Source organism: Lactuca saligna, chromosome 1 (genome assembly GCF_052625555.1).
Source record: "Lactuca saligna cultivar CGN05327 chromosome 1, ASM5262555v1, whole genome shotgun sequence".
Lineage (NCBI taxonomy): Eukaryota > Viridiplantae > Streptophyta > Magnoliopsida > Asterales > Asteraceae > Lactuca > Lactuca saligna.
In genome coordinates, this window is record NC_136417.1 from 31,597,131 (window position 1) to 31,615,374 (window position 18,244).

Consider the following 18,244-nt stretch of genomic DNA (forward strand, 5'->3'; position numbering starts at 1 on the left):
GAAAGATTGTGTTTGTAGTCTTTGTTATTGTTGTCCCCCGTAATGTTAGGATTTGAACTTCACTATGCCATGGTATGAGTGTTATTTATCCCTGAAGGATACGTAATTGAATTTTTATCACGTTGTTACGTTACTCACTTTATCTAGGGTTTATATTTAACAATTTGCAAATTCAGAGTGATACTTTGTATTATGATAATAAGTTGTACATTAGGAAACATAGTGTAAACCCTAACATACTAGTACAAGTCGAGTTAACCAAGTTGACTTGCTGACTTTGTGTGACCCAAAGTTGACGGTTGTCACATACTCTGGTTTATTGTGATAACATTTGTGCCATGTAATTGTCAAGCAATCCAATTTAGTACCAAGGCACAAAACACGTTGAGATTGACATACACTTTATGTGTGATAAAGTTAAATTGGGGAAAATCCTAGTTCATGTCCCATCTTGGCATCTTCGTTGCAGTATGCTGATATATTCATCAATAAGCTTTTGTTTACTCTGTTTCATGATTTTAGATCTAGCTTGAACATCCGTTCTAGATCTCCCGTTCGGACTGAGGGGGATGTTAGACGTATATGTATGTAATAATTTATATTGTTTGTATCTTTATTAGTTGACTTGGTTAGGCAACCCAATTTTGTAGTTAGCCCAATGTACTCATTTGTAGCCTATTTGTATTTTGAGGTATTGTAGTTAACCCAATGTACTTTTTGTATTTTGAGCTATTTAATATATGTGAGAGGCATAATGCCAAATTTATGGGAAAATATAATCTGTAATATTCTTGATGTGACCCTTCTCAATTAAAATCCTTAGATGGTGTCCCATTGATAATAATAGATTAGAAAGATGACAAGAGATAACGAAGATACCAAGTTCTCAATTTCCACCCAAATACCATATGTTCCATGTTTTTTGCACTAGAAGGTCAAACTTAGCGAATCAAGCAATTTTTGAATTAATTATTTATAATTAAAGCCTTTGTAGTATCTTTCTTAACCCGTGAGATAATCTCATTGATAAGCAAAGGTCTGTAATCGATGTTGCGACCATTAATGAAAGATCATTTGGGCCGAACTAAAAATCCCATCAATTACTATTTTTGTTCTTTCTACATGAACTTTCAAGATGATCGTATAAACTTGTGGTTAATGGCTCTATAATAAGAAATAGATAACTAATCAATTAGTTTAGGCACCAAAGTGGTAAAAGAATAGTTCTAACACTACCTAATGATCAAGGATCTCTCGTAAAGACCAATCAAGAAGGACATCCTCTCCAAAAGTTTAGCAAAATTAATTGAGGAAAGAAAATGAAAATCCTCCTGGTATCGACACTTTATCACTACAACATATCTAAATCGTCTTCTTCACTTATCAATTGTAAATGGAGTTTACAAGAAAGACTTTTGTGAGTAAGATAAATTTGCTTTAACTTTAAACATGATTTGTGTAATTGGTTTTCCTCTCGAGTCACACTTATATTGCTCTCTGTAATGTAATGCTCTAATGTAACTAGCATTTTAGCCCTCCTCCGTTTCTCTGTTTCTAATTGATTTATGTTGTAAAAAAAATTATCTACACAAATGTTGTCTCAATATTGGACATTACATATTTCAATCCCAATCTATTTTTATGTTTATATTGTTATAAAGTTACATTGCTTTTTATATTATTATAAAATACGTTTTTAGTGCATTATGTTGGTAAAAACAACACTACATACTAGAAAGGAACGCAGAAAAAATAACAAGTTTTCTACATTTGAGATGAATAATAGAAGCTATCGAAGAAAACATTACACTCATCAACATATTATTAGGTACATTGTTTCAAACCCCAATAAATTTCTAACTAAATGTATTATACACTTTGATGGTATACCAATCGTGTTACAAATTATACGTTCCTCAGCCTATTAAACGTTTTATTTGATTTACGAAAAAAAAATCTATGGAAAGTATCACAACCCAATTCAAAGGTGTTGTTAATCAAGAAATAGTTATCATTACTGTTAAAAAAGAAGCCAGAAAGGGAAGCCAGTAAATGGCAACCAATACCAACCATTGATAAAGATTCCAATAGAGAAAGGCATCGCTTCAAACGGAGTCCCCATCACACCCCAACCTTTCCACTTTACCCTCTTTGACGTATCAGCCCCAGGCCCCCAGTTACGGTACTCTCGATAATACAAAGTATCGAGTGCAAAATCTCCATCCCATGGGGACCATCCTTTGGGATCTATTACGTCACTAATGAACGATTGCATGATCACTGTTCTTGAATAGTTCTTCCATGGTCTTCCCAGATACGTTTTGAAATTGGCTTTAACCGGTTCTAGGTCAGTAGTTGCAGCTATTTTGCAACCCTGGATAACGATGCCAGTGTTTTGTTGAGGATCGGTTCGGCCTTGAGCAGTGACCATGTTTCCTTGGTGGGGATTAGGACGACGGGCAAGGATGTCGCATAATTGGAATACAACTGCAGCATTACCAAAAATAAAATCAACAGTTCCGACGATCGTGCACTTGACGAAAAACTGACGTCCGGAGGTGACATAAAGGGTATCTTGGAATGCGATCATATTACATCTATAAAATGCAGATAAATCTGATCCAACACGTAGTGCCACAGCTTGATGACTTGAGGCTCCGGCTGTATTCTCAAATGTTATATCACGAGCTAGGAATCCTTGACCCATAGCCGCTGTAAATATAGAAATTTTGGAGTAAAAAAAAAGTTGATTTTTTTGAATTTTTTTGATTCTTTATTTATATTATTTTTTTACTTTTGTTGCCACATTAATCCCCCCAATACTGATTAATCCTGCCATACCCGATTAATCCCTAATTTTCATCAAGCTTCTCTACTCCTAGTCAGTTGGAAAACACCAAACGATTAATTCATGATTAATCCTTATTTCTGCAACCTTTATATATATATATATATATATATATATATATATATATATATATATATATATATATATATATATATATATATATATATATATATATATATAATGTTTTAATTAATATTTTGTTATTGAACATTTATTATTATAATGATCAATTGTAATTCTAACATAATGCCATCTCATGAAATTAAATTCAATATATTGCAATTATCACTAATTATTAGCAATGTTTCATTTCATAATTATATTATATGGTTAACAATTTTTTTTTTTTTTTTTAGGAAACGGTGTTGTTTATACTTAAATTGGAGTACATAGGAATGTTAGACACAGATCCGATCATAAGCTGGCCTGCCCGGAATCTCCGTCTTTCTCCCCACACTCAATTTCACCACTTTGGTCCGAGCAAGGCTCGAACCCACTACCTTAAGGAGAAAACCACACGAGGAAAAACTTGGATGCATAGAGATCATTTGCAACAATTTTTTTATTTAATCATAATGTTTTGTTTATTTAAACTTTGTAACACATCGCATATAAACCTCTATATATGTGTAGATTTTATATATTTAGGTATTAATCTTTTTTAAGAAATTACTAAATTTTCATTTTTTTTTTTTTTTTTTTTTTTTTTTTTTTTTTTTTTTTGTAAATCCTTGCTTTGTTTACCGAAAAAGTCAATTAACATTTTAAATAATTGTACAAACATACTTCTTTTACTGAAATAAAAATGTTTTCAAAAAACAACATTAATTTAAAAAAGAAAAAAACTTTTCTCTTTAAATACAAACATACTTTTTTTACTGAAATATATATTTTTAGATTACCTTCAACTTATTTTCATTTTTTCTTTTAAAGTTCAAATAAAAAGTGGGGTAAATAGTTTTTCAACTCCTATCATACTCTATATTTTATCTTAGTTTTATCTCTAAAAAATATATTCAATTCTTTTAATTTATATAAATTGTTAAACACACCCTTATATTAATTTGATTTTAACAAATATATAATCTATATTTTTTTCATTACAATAATATTAAATAAATAAGATTATATTTATAACACTTAATTAATAGCTTTTGTAAAATAAGTTATCGTGTTTTAAAATTTCAGTATGTATTTACATTTTAATATGAATTTGATAAACAAAAACAAACCTTATATTTATAATTAATTAATATAATTGAATATATAACACAATATTATAAATATTAAATATTACTTTTAAATTATAATTAGCAGATTAAAAAACCAGAAATGTATAAATATATAAAAAGAAGTACTAAAATTGACAACTCAAAGTTATCATCATTTTAGGTGAAATGAATAGTATAACACCAAATATAGTGTCATACTATTCATTTCACGTAAAATGAGGATAAACTTTGAGTTGTCGATTTTAGTACATCTTTATTATTTATTTCCCCCCAAAATTTAACCTAATAAATAAAAATCAATTTTGCCAAATATCATGTTCTTATTGAATTTGACACATGTTATTTTCTAAGAGTTTTTAAATTATTTGTTTTCCACTTGTTATTTTCTTAAATTTATCATTTTTCTTAAATTTAAATTTCACATTCTAATGAGATTTATATATGTAAAGTAGATCATTCTATTATTTTTTATAATAAATACTCTACAATCTTTATTACTTACTTTATTTATTATATTCTTTCTATTTATTTAAAATTATTAATTTAAAAAATATGCAATGCTTATAATTTTATATTAAACTTTTTTTATAAATCCATGTAATACACGAGACTTACACCTAGTAGATAAATAAATGAGATAGGTTTGAAGAGGAATGGAAGAAGAAAATAAAGAAAATAATGAAAATTAAGAATAGATTGAAGATGCTCTGGGTTGTAAATTATCATGCTTAAAATTCAACATACTTTATTTGATTATGAAATAAGTGGGCCGAAATGTCTGTGTATAAATAACAATAACAATGATAATAATAATTATTAGAGAAAACAAAAAACAAAAACCAAAACCAAAAGATGTAACTCTAGAAAAAAAATGTTTTATTATATATATATATATATATATATATATATATATATATATATATATATATATATATATATATATATATATATATATATATATTATTCTGGAGAAAACTAAAATTTACGGTGTGGTTTGGATCTATACCCAAACCAAATATCCCGAATTATGTGATTATATATAAGCTTAATTGATTAATTATTTTAAAAATCGAAAGAATTATCGTTACTATTGAAAATTAAAATAATAAGAGTAAATTACACGAATGGTCCCTATGGTTTGGGTAATCTGCGCACTTGATCTCTAACTTTTTTTTTTATTTTTTTAATTCGGGAGATCCGTACTATTTGTTTTTGTTACATGCTTGGGCTCTACTGTTTGTTTGTGTTATGCGTTTGATCCGTGTCTTACCTAAAAAAAAATATTATTTAAATAGGAAAAAATAGTAAAGTATGTAAGATAAGGTAAGGAATGGAGTTGAGGCTGTGTTTATTTATATAAATTAAAAAATCAATGATAAAATAGTATTTTTAGGTAAGATGGGGACCAAACATGTAACAAAAACAAACAATAGGGACCTTTCGAGTTAAAAAATAAACTAGAGACTAAACACGCAAATTACCCTAAACCATAGAAACCATTTGTGTAATTTACTCAAATAATAAGCATTTTTTTTTGTAACCGTCCTATATTATTTTAAATCTTCAATAGAAAATGTAAATCCCAACATTTCTCCGTGGCCAAGTTTGAGATGGTTATTAGAGCTTTTTTGTGGGTTATTTGGTGGTAGGTATCTCCCACCCAACACTAAAACTTATATTAAATCATATTTTATACCAAAATTTATGCTATAATGCTCCAACTTAACACTAAATTTATCACTATACTATATATAATATTGGTGAATTATATCATGTAATGTTATACTATTTATCAACACTATATTTAGTGTTAAAGTTACAATAGTTCATATTAGTGGCTGAAGTTTGAAATTACATATTTTTGTTTATTTCTTATATAATTATAATTTTTGTTTAATATATTTACCCTGTTGTTAGTTTTAATAATTCAAAATGCAATACATTATTTATATAAAACACACACACACACACACATATATATATATATATATATATATATATTATTATCTAATTAATATAAAAAAACATAAATGATTAAATGTGTTATTTTAAATAACATGATAATCGATTATGAACGTGATCTTGATGCACCAATTAAATTGCAATAGAAATACCGCCGATAATGTGGAAACAATGATAAATCTTGATAACAAATTCCAATATTTTATTGTGCGATATAGATACATCAAGGATAAAGAAGCTCTTTGTCATCCCGACGAAGAGGTATTTTCAATTTTAACCCTATGTATGAAAGGATATTGCATTTTGATCATTGGGATTGAGAAAGATTGCAATAATGGCCTATAGTGGCATTTTGGTAAATTTGGCCAAGAGATTAGTAAGCTGAGTATGCGTTGTGTACGCTAGACGTACTGGGGCGGACCCTAGGATGGTGGGAGTACACCGTGTACACAAGGCATACGTGGTAAATAAACCCTAATTTTTAGGGTTTGTCTGTATATAAGCATCATTATCCCCTCATTTCCCATTCCCTCACCATCCTCCATCTGAGAAAACGACCCTCTAGCCAACTCTAAGTGAGAAGAGTGAATCTTGAGCTTATCTTTGTGTTTTGTGGTATTCTTGAAGAAGAAGAAGGTGGTGAGAAGAACTTGGAGCTTGGAAGCAACTTGGATTTGAGATTATCTCTTTGCTAGCAACCTCCAGGAGGTAAAAAGCTCATAACTTGATCATCTTATCTTGTAGATCTAGAAATTTCTTCATTTAGGGTATTTTTGGTCCCAAATAGAATGATTCTTGAGAATGGCATGGTCTTAGTCGAATAAGTCATCCTTTCAGACCTAATGAGGGGTCTTGAGTCATAAGAATGTGGTCTTGATGCCTAGTTTTTCTCCATACATGCTCTAAAAGGTCTTAATGTGTTAAGAAGTTGGGATTTTGTGTATTAAGCACTTAATGTACATGTAAAGTCATAAAGTTGTAAACTTTATGACTCTTAGCAGTATTTTAGCCTTGGATTTAAAATTTGGACGTGAGAGCTTAATGCATTAAGCTATTATTGAGAAAAGAAGATTTTGAGTGTATGTCGTGCATAACCCTGCGTACGTCGTGCCTACGTGGTCAAACTCTCGACTCCCATCAAGGCAGGATTACACCCATCATAGGAGTTGAGTATGCCCTGCATACTCAGTTGAGTAGATCAATTTGACTCCTTGACCCGTTGAATTTGACCATGGTTGACCAACTTTAACTTAAGGGTATTTTGGGTATTTTGAGCTATAGTTAAGCCTTGGTCTCTATCTTTTAAATATGTGACATGTAGAGCCGATATTTGGAGCAGTGTATTGTTCAACTATTTATCAAATTGTGAGGTGAGTTTTCCTCATTGTACCCGTAGGTCGAAGGGACCAAGGTCGGCCCACTAGATTATTTATCCTGGTCAGGATATTGATATGATAGTTGTAGTTGTTCAGTAGATCTGTATGATTATCTGTATTTTTTGACTCTGTGTTTATGTTTTTTTGTTGCATATGTGAACATGTTGGGTTGGGTTAATGCAGTCCCGCTTTGTGTTGTAGGCCAAGACACTTATGGACGACCAGATAGGTTGTAAGCCCTAGGAGGCAGTCTAATCATGCCGAAGGCTCGTAGAGCGGTCCAGATAGGTTTTAGGCCCAGTAAGGCAGTCCATTCAGGCTGGTTGTTCATACTGTATGTTTGATTGTTGTGGTGTGCTGGTACTTTGGGGGAACTCACTAATTTTAGGCTTACATTTTTGGTTTGTGGTTTCAGGTATTGCCAAGGATCGTAGGAAGGTAAAGGCGTGATCGTACACATCTTTCAATTTTTCTGTCTTCGGGTCTAGGGAAAATTATGATTTGCAATAATGCTTTTGAAATAATGACTCTTTTTGTAAACAATATTGATTCATGGTTGGTTTTAAAATTTTTAAATTTATTGTGATTGTTGGAGTGTTACAAGTTGGTATCAGAGCTTTGGTTTGAAAGAATTGGATGAACATTCGTGTGAGTCCAGACTCAAACTAGGGAACTGCAAACGTTTTTAAACTGGTTTTCAAAATTGTTTTCAAAAGTAACCAAGGAAGAATGCGATGTATACGATCAATCGGAGCAATAAAGTATACCCTAAGTTACCCACATTGTTATTTGATATTGTGTTATGTTAGAAGAACATGCTAGTGATAGGCTAGGTATCTTTAGGAATTGCATGATAGAATTGTTGGATTAATGCCTAAGTCCATAACTATAATTGATAAGACTTGACCCGACCCAGCATGGTCCATTTGGGTTGCATGGCATCATGCATTTGGATAGACTATAATTAGAGATGTAACACTTAAGGTTTGTTAATATATATATATATATATATATATATATATATATATATATATATATATATATATATATATATATATATATATATATATATATATATATATATATATATTAATAAGATTATTTAATTAGTATTGATCAAGAATTAATCTAGGATTAATTAAGTGATCAAAAGAAGATTAATTAAATATATGGGTTGATTGTGTAAATCATCCATACTTGTATAGTGGGCTAAGACTCCATGGATTATCAAGTTGGACTAAAACCTATAGGATGGTCCATGGATGCTCCATAGTGTATTTGAACCCATGGATCCAAGAAAATGGAAAGCCATGACAATTAGGGTTTACCCTAATTATGACACTATATAAAGATCACATTCTTGGGAAAAATCGGTGACTATGAGATGATAGAAGGGGCTATCCGATTTTATGAAGTGTTCCAATTTCTCTCAAGCCATTCCAAGTGCACATGATGTTGTGTGAACCATTTGAGGTGTCACACTTGGGGCACTAGGCACTCAAGCTTCATGAAGACAAGCTACATCAAACAAAGGTATGTATTTTATCCATTTGATTACCCAGGTATCAAGTATTGTATGCTAAATAGGGTAATACCTTGGAAAGTTCATATTTGCATGTATAATAGAGAAAACATAGATCCAAGGTATTTAGGGTTGCATGTACACTTAGGAGTGTTAGAATGCTCATAACCCAACAAGAATTGCCCGATAATTAATGCTTAATAGCCTAATGTTTCTTTCTTGTATGAAATTGACATCATTATTGTAGTTTCTTAGTGTATTCATTGTATTTGTACATAACTAAGATTCTATAGCCTGAGAAAGTTTGGTTTAGCCTTATTTCTAGTTCGTTTTGATGAAGGGCTTAGTGCAGAATCAGGTATTCGACTATCTATAGGATCCAATGTTATGTATGATTAGCATACACGAGTGTTGCAGGGTTGGTGAAAGTTTCATGGATTAGTTATGTGGGATTAGCCGACTAGTTGAGGAATGTTTATTCCTTCTCTAGGAAGTGATAATAGGATGTATGTGTATGCTAGTGTGTGTTGTTAGGGTTGTTGTGATGATCACCTGAGACATATATGAGACATATACGCATAGGTGCAGAAGGTTATATGAGCCCAAACTATTGGAAGCACAAGACCCGTATGTGTAGTAGGGAAGTCCCAATCCCTAGGGTTTCATTATTTGGAATAGCTTCTATGATATGAATAGCGCTTTATATGATAGTTTCTGGTTTATTTCAGTATGGTGTTCACGAGGGCATCTGGATTAGGAGTAGGAGCTAGTGGCCAGGATAGCCCATGACTGACTGAGGACCAGGTTAGGGAGATGGTTCATGTTGATGTTGTTTTTGTTGTCTGGGGGTAGATACCATAGTTTTTTAGGTCTATCAAGACCGCCATGATGGATTTCTTTGATGGTCGATACGCTACACTTTCTAAGGCTGTTGCTGTTGCAGCTACCGTGACTGTCGCCACTATAGGGATTGGCAGGGGAAGAGCCTTCCAGTATCGGGACTTCACCAATACGAAGCCCTCAGTGTTTGATGGAGTCTAGGATCTGATCATTGCTATGAGGGGACAAAGTTAGTGACTGAGATCACCAATATGTTCACTGAGAGAGAATCGTTTTGCCTTGAGTTTGCTGCTTCCGATCAAGCTCATATGACCCCGTACTTAAGCATGCTCAAGATGGACATCCACCATTGTGTGTCTACTCAGTTTTATGGTACACTTGTGGAGTTACAGGAGGACGCTAGGTGGCGGGAGATTGAGTTGGAGCTCCAGACGAGGGAGTGGAGGCAGGCACTGGTGACGTCGTAGCCTGTAGTGAGGCGGTTTAAGGTTGTTGATGTGAGATCTGGGAGTTAGAGGGGCTACACTTGTTGCAAGTACGGAAAGGTTCATAAGGGTTCTTGTCAATCTAATTTTACGTGCCACAAATATAGCAAGGATGGGAATTAAGCCAAGGACTGCCGCGAGCATGACTCCGCAACGACCACCAGGATTTGTTATCACTGTAAGCAGGTTGGCCATATTAAGCCCAACTTTCCTTTGCTCACGGTGGGACCAGCGTAGGCTCCTGCCCTAGCTACTTTGAGGATCAACGATGGGAGACAAGGTAAGGCGGAGCCCCCGATGGCTCGAGGTCGTGCTTTTCAACTCACGGCAGAGGAGGCCAGGATGGCGCCAGACTTCGTTACTGGTATGTTTCTTTTTATCATATTGTTGATTATATTATGGTCTGCTTATGTTTATGTTTCTGATAGGTACCTTCTTAGTGAATTCATTGCTTGCTCTTTTGTTATTCGACTCAGGCGCGATTCAGTCCTTTGTATCTTGATCTTTTAGTAGGGATTTTGATATGCCCCATAGCAAGTTAGAGTGTGTGTTGTGGGTTTCTATTGCCAAAAAAAACATGGGATTTCTGCATCTAGAGTATATCAAGGTTGTGTTGTGGATATTTTTGGGGTACCTTATCTGATTGATTTGATTCATATCCCAATGGGGGATGTATGCGTGATATTAGGGATGGATTAGTTGAGTAGGTTTGGTTCTATGATAGATTACGAGGGGTAGTGAGTAGTGGTTCGAACCCCAAGTGGGGGAGAATTGGTCTCTACAGAGAGGGTAACAGGGTTGGATCAGAGTTTTGTTCGGCAGCTAGGTCTCGGTAGTATATTCAAAATGGGTGTATGGGTTATCTTACCTATGTGGTTGATACTAAGGTGGGGAGCAGGTCTCGGTTTTAGATGTGCCAGTTGTTAGGGTGTTTGTTGATCTGTTTTCGAAGGAGTTTCCATGTGTGCCTCCCGAGAGGCAGGTTGAGTTCAGGATTGATCTGGTGCCAGATGCGGCTCCAATTGCCAAGGCATCGCACCTTTTAGCACCACCCGAGATGCAAGAGTTGTCCTCTCATCTTCAGGAGCTGTTAGGAAACAGTTCATCAGACCGAGTAGTTCACCGTGTGGAGCGTTGATAGTGTTCATCAATAAGAAGGATGGTTCACATTGGATGTGCATTTATTATCGGGAGTTGAACAAGTTGACGGTGAAGAACCGTTATCCCCTTCCGTGGATTGACGACATCTTTGATCAGTTGTAGGGTGCATCTTGGTTCTCCAAGATTGATCTAAAGTTTGGGTATCATCACGAAAGGGTTAAATAGGAGGACATGGAGAATACTGCATTTTAGACTCGTTATGGACATTATGAGTTCGTGGTGATTCCATTTGGGCTCATCAATGTGCATTAAGTGTTTATGGATTTGATGAATCGGGTATGCATGCCAATGCTCGATCGATCAGTTATTGTTTTTATTGATGATATCTTGGTGTATTCTAGGATCAGAGAGCAGTGTGAGGAGCACCTTCGAGAACTTTTAGGAGTGTTGAGGCGAGAATGACTGTATTCCAAGTTCTCGAAGTGTAATTTTTGGTTACAAGAGGTCCAGTTCTTAGGAGATCTCTTTAACCAAAAATGGGTTATGGTCGATTTGGCCAAGATTGAGGCTGTGATGCAGTGAGAGGTTCCAAAGTCTCCCTTAGAGATCAGGATTTTCCTGGGTTTATTAGTATATTATCGGAGATTTATCAAGGATTTCTCCAAGATTATTGTACCCCTCACTCGTCTGACGAGGAAGGGCGTGGATTTCCGATGGGTCCTTGAGCAGCAGACGACATTCAGACACGGCGATAAAGATTATGCGGGGCTGCAATATTGATCCTTCTGGATGGTGTTAAGGATTTCATTGTATTTTGTGATGCATCGATCACTGGTTTGGGGTAATTCTTATACAGAGGGGGTGAGTGGTTACATATAGTTCTCGGCAGCTGAAGTCGCATGAGACACATTATCCTACTCATGATCTGGAGTTTGGGGCAGTAGTGTTGGCCCTCAAGAGTTTGAAATATCTTATGGATCAGCCGAAAGTGAACATGAGGCAACATAGGTTGCTTGATGTGGTCAAGGATTATGACTGCAAGATCCTTTACCATCCATGTAAAGTAAATGTGTCGTGTATACTTTGAGATGCAATTCGGTTAGATCGTTAGTTGGGGATATGTGTATAAATATATCCATTGATTCCCCACTTTTTGATTTGATTAGAGGATCATAGTCAGAAGGAGTCAAGAAAGAGAACTAGAAACATGAGAGTATCAAGGGGAAATCGACAGATTTTTCACCGATAGTTGGGGATCGTTGGCCCAGTGTTATCGGACATGGGTTCTGGTTTTTGGTGTGATCAATCAGATAGTTTTGGAGGAGGCACATAAGTCTCACTTTTCGATACACTCGAGAGCCACCAAGATGTATCGGGATTTGAGACTAAGTTAGTACTGGCCGTGTATGAAGAGGGAGATAGTCTGGTATGTGGAGAGGTGCTTGACCCAAAGGATGGTCAATGTAACACTTGAAAATTTTGTAAGTTTCATATGTAATCCCTCCTTTTTAAAAGTATTACATTTTGGTCCTTTAGCTAGTATGTTGGGTGTACATGGAGTACGCACGGTGTAGGTATGGATTAATGAAACCGTAATTTTAGGGCATTTTACCCAATTTAAACCTTGTAATAGCCTCACTAGGTTATGTTTATACAACCTCCATCCCCTCTTGTCCGGAAAATCGAACCCTAAGTGAGATCTTGATAGTTTGAGCCTTAAAGTGTGATGTTTGGGTGCTTGTGAAGAAGAAGAATGAACCATTTAAAGTTGATCTTGGAGCTTGAAGATCTAAGATTTGTTATTCATTTGCTTTCCTTATGAGGTAAAAATCTTCCATCTTGCTAATCCATGTTGCTAGATCTTGTTCGTTGCCATTTTGTGCTTTTTTGAGTCCATGGTTGGGTTGTTGAGCCTCTTGATTTACTCCAGAAGTGATTGATGGTAGATCTAGGGTCCTTTAGGTCCCTTTGACCTAAAAAATGTAAGCTTTATGGAATTTGTGGTCTCAAGCATGTGTTAAGTGATTTATTAAGCTCTTTTGTGCTTTGAAGCCTCATTAATCCATGCATGCATTTAAAGTTGGCAACTTTACGTGATAAACCATCTAAGGAAGTTAGATCTAAATGTTGGACTGAAATCTTAACCCTTTAAGAGCTAAATGAAAAAGTTGGCTGAAAGGGTGGAGTACGCTGGGTGTATAAGCATGTACACTGTGCGTATAAGCCCTTAAGCGAGTACGCTTAGCGTACGAGCTGAGTACGCCCTGTGTACTTAGGAGTTGGACTTCGAAATGATTAGGCTCAAGGTGTTGGGCCATGTTTGGACACTAGATGATTAGGTCCTTTTTGGGCTATCAAAATATTATTTTTGGGCTATCAAAATATTATTTATGGGCTAAGGATATTTTATTGGAACTTTGGTTGAAGGCCCATGAAGGGTTTGGGTCCAATTTGGAAAATTGGGCCATATTTGGGCCTTGGATGATTATTTTGGAATTTGGGTTTTTTGGACATTAGAATTTGGCTTTGTCCTTGGACCATGTTAAGGGAAGGGTAAAAAGGTCTTTTGCACTTGGTTGGACTTTTAGTGTGAGTCGGGATCCAATTATTAATTGTGTAAGGTCTTAGAAACAGGATCTTAACCAGTGATCAAGCAATCTAACAATCAAATTAGATGAGAATGGAGTAGAAGAAGAATGAATCAAAGCTTGCACACGTTTGTATTTAGAAAATGTCTGGTACAACTCTGATGATGACCATAAACTCTATGGATCATCAACAATAACTAACAGACACAGACCGATCCTATATATAGGGGAGAAGACATGACCGTAAACTGGACTTGGCCGTAAACAGGTTTACGACTGTAAACACACTCTTGGCCGTACACACACCAAAAACACTTCTATTACAAGACTCAAAGTACAAATGACCTATACATCCAAAATCCTAGCCCAAACCATAACGTGGACCCTTCAATCTCCCCATTGTGTTATTTTGTGATAGCGTGGGGATTTTAGCGGACCAGCAGCCAGGGATTTTTCTGTGAGATTCAAAAGTGCAAGGTTAGTTTCCTCACTATGTTTAGCGGGTCGAAGGAACAAATACCGACCCATGCTTTATTATAATAGGATGCTAGATGTCTACGTGACTCTTTCATGTGTATGCGTTAGTATGTATACCGAGCGGGGCTCGATGTCGGGTGAGGTCCAATGATTGTATTGCATGTTAAAATCTTTGTAATTATTGCATGTGTTAGTATGATTATAAGCTTTATGTTGTATATGTATTGGGCGGGGCCTGATGAATGACATATCTGTAAACCGAGCAGGGCTCAATGCCGGGCGAGGCCCGAGGCCGGGTGGGACTTGATGTCGGGTAGGGCCCGATGTGGGGTGGGGACCAATATGTGTTTATTTATGTTTGGTATGTGGTATTTTTGGGAAACTCACTAAGCTATGTGCCTACGGTTTTCAATTTACGTTTCAGGTACATCAGGATCGACAGGGAAGTACCTGAGATGATTATTGAGAACACAACACGTTTTTCCGCACTTTGAGAATTACTCTCATATGTTTTGATGTATTGTCACATTTTTATCTTTTGGGTCGTATGACAATGTTGGATTAATGTTTTTATTAAATCAAAAAATGAAATTTTTGGGTCTTATTTTTGGGACGTTACAAGTTGGTATCCGAGTCTTGGTTTGAGGGATTCGGACATACTCTCGTCGTGTATGAACTCAAACTGAGGATTTGGTTAAGTTTTTCAAAAAGAAATGTATTTTTAGGAAAAGGGTTTTCTAAGACAAGAAAGGGTGTGGTGTATACAGTCGACCGAGCTCAAGTAAGTTTTCCTAAAATATCCATACATGTTATCTGATATGATTTGATATGTGAATATGTGAACCGCATGCTAGTTAGGGCTAAGGATATGCTCAATATTTGCATGATAGAATGCTAGTAGAGATGCCTTCGTATGCCTTTTTATGAGCTTGTAGACTTGCATGCTAGTACTGATCTTTCAGTTATAGGATGGCTTGATTACGTGATGCTTGGTTCTGATTACTTGATGCTCAAATGCTGCTTGCTTTGTGCTTTTTAGGAGTTCTCACTAGCTTCAACTAACTAGTAAGAAAATATGCTAAGTTACATATTATCAAAAAATAATAATTTTAGAAGGATAGTTTTTAACTCTATTGCACTACTCTTGTTTGAGTCCAACCGTTGTAGTGTGAGACCTCTCATTCGAAGAATTTTCTAGTTTTGGTGATATGTAAATTTATGCGTGATCTAGTTATAGGAAGTTAGAAGGAGTTCCTTCTGAAGCTGATGATGGAGAGTGGTGTGGAGTTTTCCCTAGGAAAACATATTATGAGATTGAGTGTTGGGAGCCTTGTCTTGATGAGGGTTAATTATACGGATATAAGGTGACTTGGCGGATTCAAGACAATCCTTGAGGAAAGTACGGATAGATGTGGAAGTTAGTATAAGCCTATACTACTGGAAGCAGAGGATTCGTACTTGAGTCAAGGAGAGTTGCTATGAAACCAGGAAGCGTGTAGAGTATGTGATCCGTCGATATATTTTGATGCTTCTTATGATGGTTAATATGGTCTATTTACAGTATGGTGACTCTGCGGGGCAAATTTATTGGCAGTTATTGTACTGGGGAGGGTTCGGACTTAGGTTCTGGAGTTGGGTAGTTGGATGATCAGACAAGGGAGTTCCTTTCATTTAAGATTCCATGTTGCATTCTTGAGCAGACTCCTGTGATCTTTGGTACAGTCAAGGAGGCATTCTGTAGATTTTGGATGAGCAGTTGAGCTCGTTTCATTCTGAGATGGTGGCCTTGGTAGGGGTGTGTTCTTTGACCTTCATGGAGTTATGGACATGTGGGGATCCAGACTACTTCAGGGAGAAGGACCCGATAGCGAGCAGGTGGTGGTTAGCTGATCTTACTAACGTTTTCGCACCAGCGGTTGTCCCGAGGGGACAAAGGTCAGACTTGCATCCTGTCTTCCGAAGGATAGGGAACTGGATTGGTGGGAGGAGGTTGGGCGCTCCGTTGGTGATGAGGCTATTTATTCCATGTCTTGGAATGATTTTGTGACTAGGTTTAGGGCTGAGTTTCCACCAGTATTGACGTGCAACAGTTGGCGCGAGAGTTTTAGGATCTCCACCAGATAATAGGGATGGTAACTGAGATCACCGTGATGTTTTGGGAGAGGACACTTTTGGTTCAGCAGTATGTGGCGGACGGGGAGATGAAGAAGGTGAGGTATCACAAGATACTGAGGAGTGATATCTAGAAATTTGTGAGTCGATCCAGTTGCAATACATTGGAGGACATGATAGCAAGATCCTGAAAAAGGGAGATTGATATTGAGATGGAGAGGAAGAGGAAGTCGGATCAAGCTCAGGTTTCAGGGGGATCGGGTAAGAGGCCTAAGGTTCAAGATTTGAGATCGAGAAGCCAGTAGGGTCAGAGCCGCTATGGAAAGTGAGGCTAGACCCACGAGGGACCGTGCAAGATTGGTGGTTTGGGTTGCTTCAAGTGCGGCCAGACGGGTCATTATAGCAGAGATTTTACTGATACCATTACCACCCCAATATCTAATCTGATTTGCTTTCATTGTAATCAGAGGGATCACAAGAAGGCCTAATTTCCGAGTTTAGCTGCAGTAGGGCCGGTGTTAGCACCTGCTCATGCGACTCTTTGGATCACTGATGGCCACCAGGGTAAGGCGGATGCACCAGTGAGGAGTAGGGCTTTCCAGTTTACGATCGAGGAGGGTCGCGCGACACCTAATGTGGTGATGGGTATATATCTTCTTGTTATCTCTTTGATTATATTGATTTGTCGGCTTATATTTATAAGTTTTATTTTAGGATCGTTCCTTGTGAATGGTATCTCTTCTTTGGTGTTGCTTGATTCGGGGGCTACCTAATCCTTTGTATCGCTTACGCTTAGCAAGAGGTATGTTGGAGCTCCGGGGGAGCTAGATGGCCTATTATATATTGAGATAGTAGATGATAGATCTATTCGAGTTGCGAGGGTTCATTGGGGTTGTACTCTTCAGCTGTTCAGTGAGGAGTATTCGATAGATTTAGTTCCCATTCCTTTATGGGGGAACAAGGTTATTTTAGGTATGGATTGGTTATTTTAGGTATGGATTGGTTATTTTAGGTATGGATTCGAACCCTAAGTGGCGCAGAGTTTGTGGTTCAGGGAGAGAGAGCTCAGAGTGGGTCGTTATTGTGTTCAACAACGAGGGCCAGACATTATATTCAGCAGGGTTGTTCAAGATTTGTCGCCTATGTTATGGCTACCCGGGATAAGGATATGGCGATTGTGGATGATGTAACACCCCGTTTCTTTATTAGATAAATAAATTAATTAATGAACGAATAGTAACCCTAAAATAAATAATTATAAATAAAAGGATGATCTCGAAGAGCTAATTGTCAAATTTTAGAAGTCAGGGGTTAAAAGTGTTAGTTTCGGGTGATTTTGTAAATAATTGTGAAGGCAGGAACTATTTGGTAAATTATTGGACTTAATTTGAAAGGAATTTGAAATGATGAGGGATAAAGAGTAATTTTGGATCAAATATAAAAAGGATTTGTTGAGGAGGGGTTGTTTTGTTACATTTGGACTTAATTTGTAAAGGTTTTAGAGGCCGGGGTTTAAATGGTAAAATTGGGGCTGATTTTTAAAGAAAAGATGAAAGGAGGGACCAAACTTGTAAAATGGTCAAAGGTATGAGGTGAAGCAGGATTCAAACCCGATGCCTTCTTTCATCTTGTTACATTACCTTACCCTAAACCTAATTGAACAAAAGCAGCCACCAATCCCTTCTTCCTTTGTCGGTGTTG

The 18,244-nt window shown here is 36.2% G+C and overlaps 1 protein-coding gene across 1 annotated transcript in view; it reads right to left on the reverse strand.

Annotated features, from left to right (window-relative positions):
- Positions 1-1,797: 1,797 nt before the first annotated feature.
- The window catches only part of LOC145031276 (pectinesterase-like), a 29,724-nt gene continuing 13,277 nt past the window's right edge, over positions 1,798-18,244 (reverse strand). Inside the window, exon 2 of the mRNA XM_078979800.1 lies at positions 1,798-2,712. Within this exon, the coding sequence (XP_078835926.1) occupies positions 2,021-2,712 (692 nt within the window). The 3' untranslated portion in view covers positions 1,798-2,020. The remainder of the gene's footprint in view (positions 2,713-18,244) is intronic.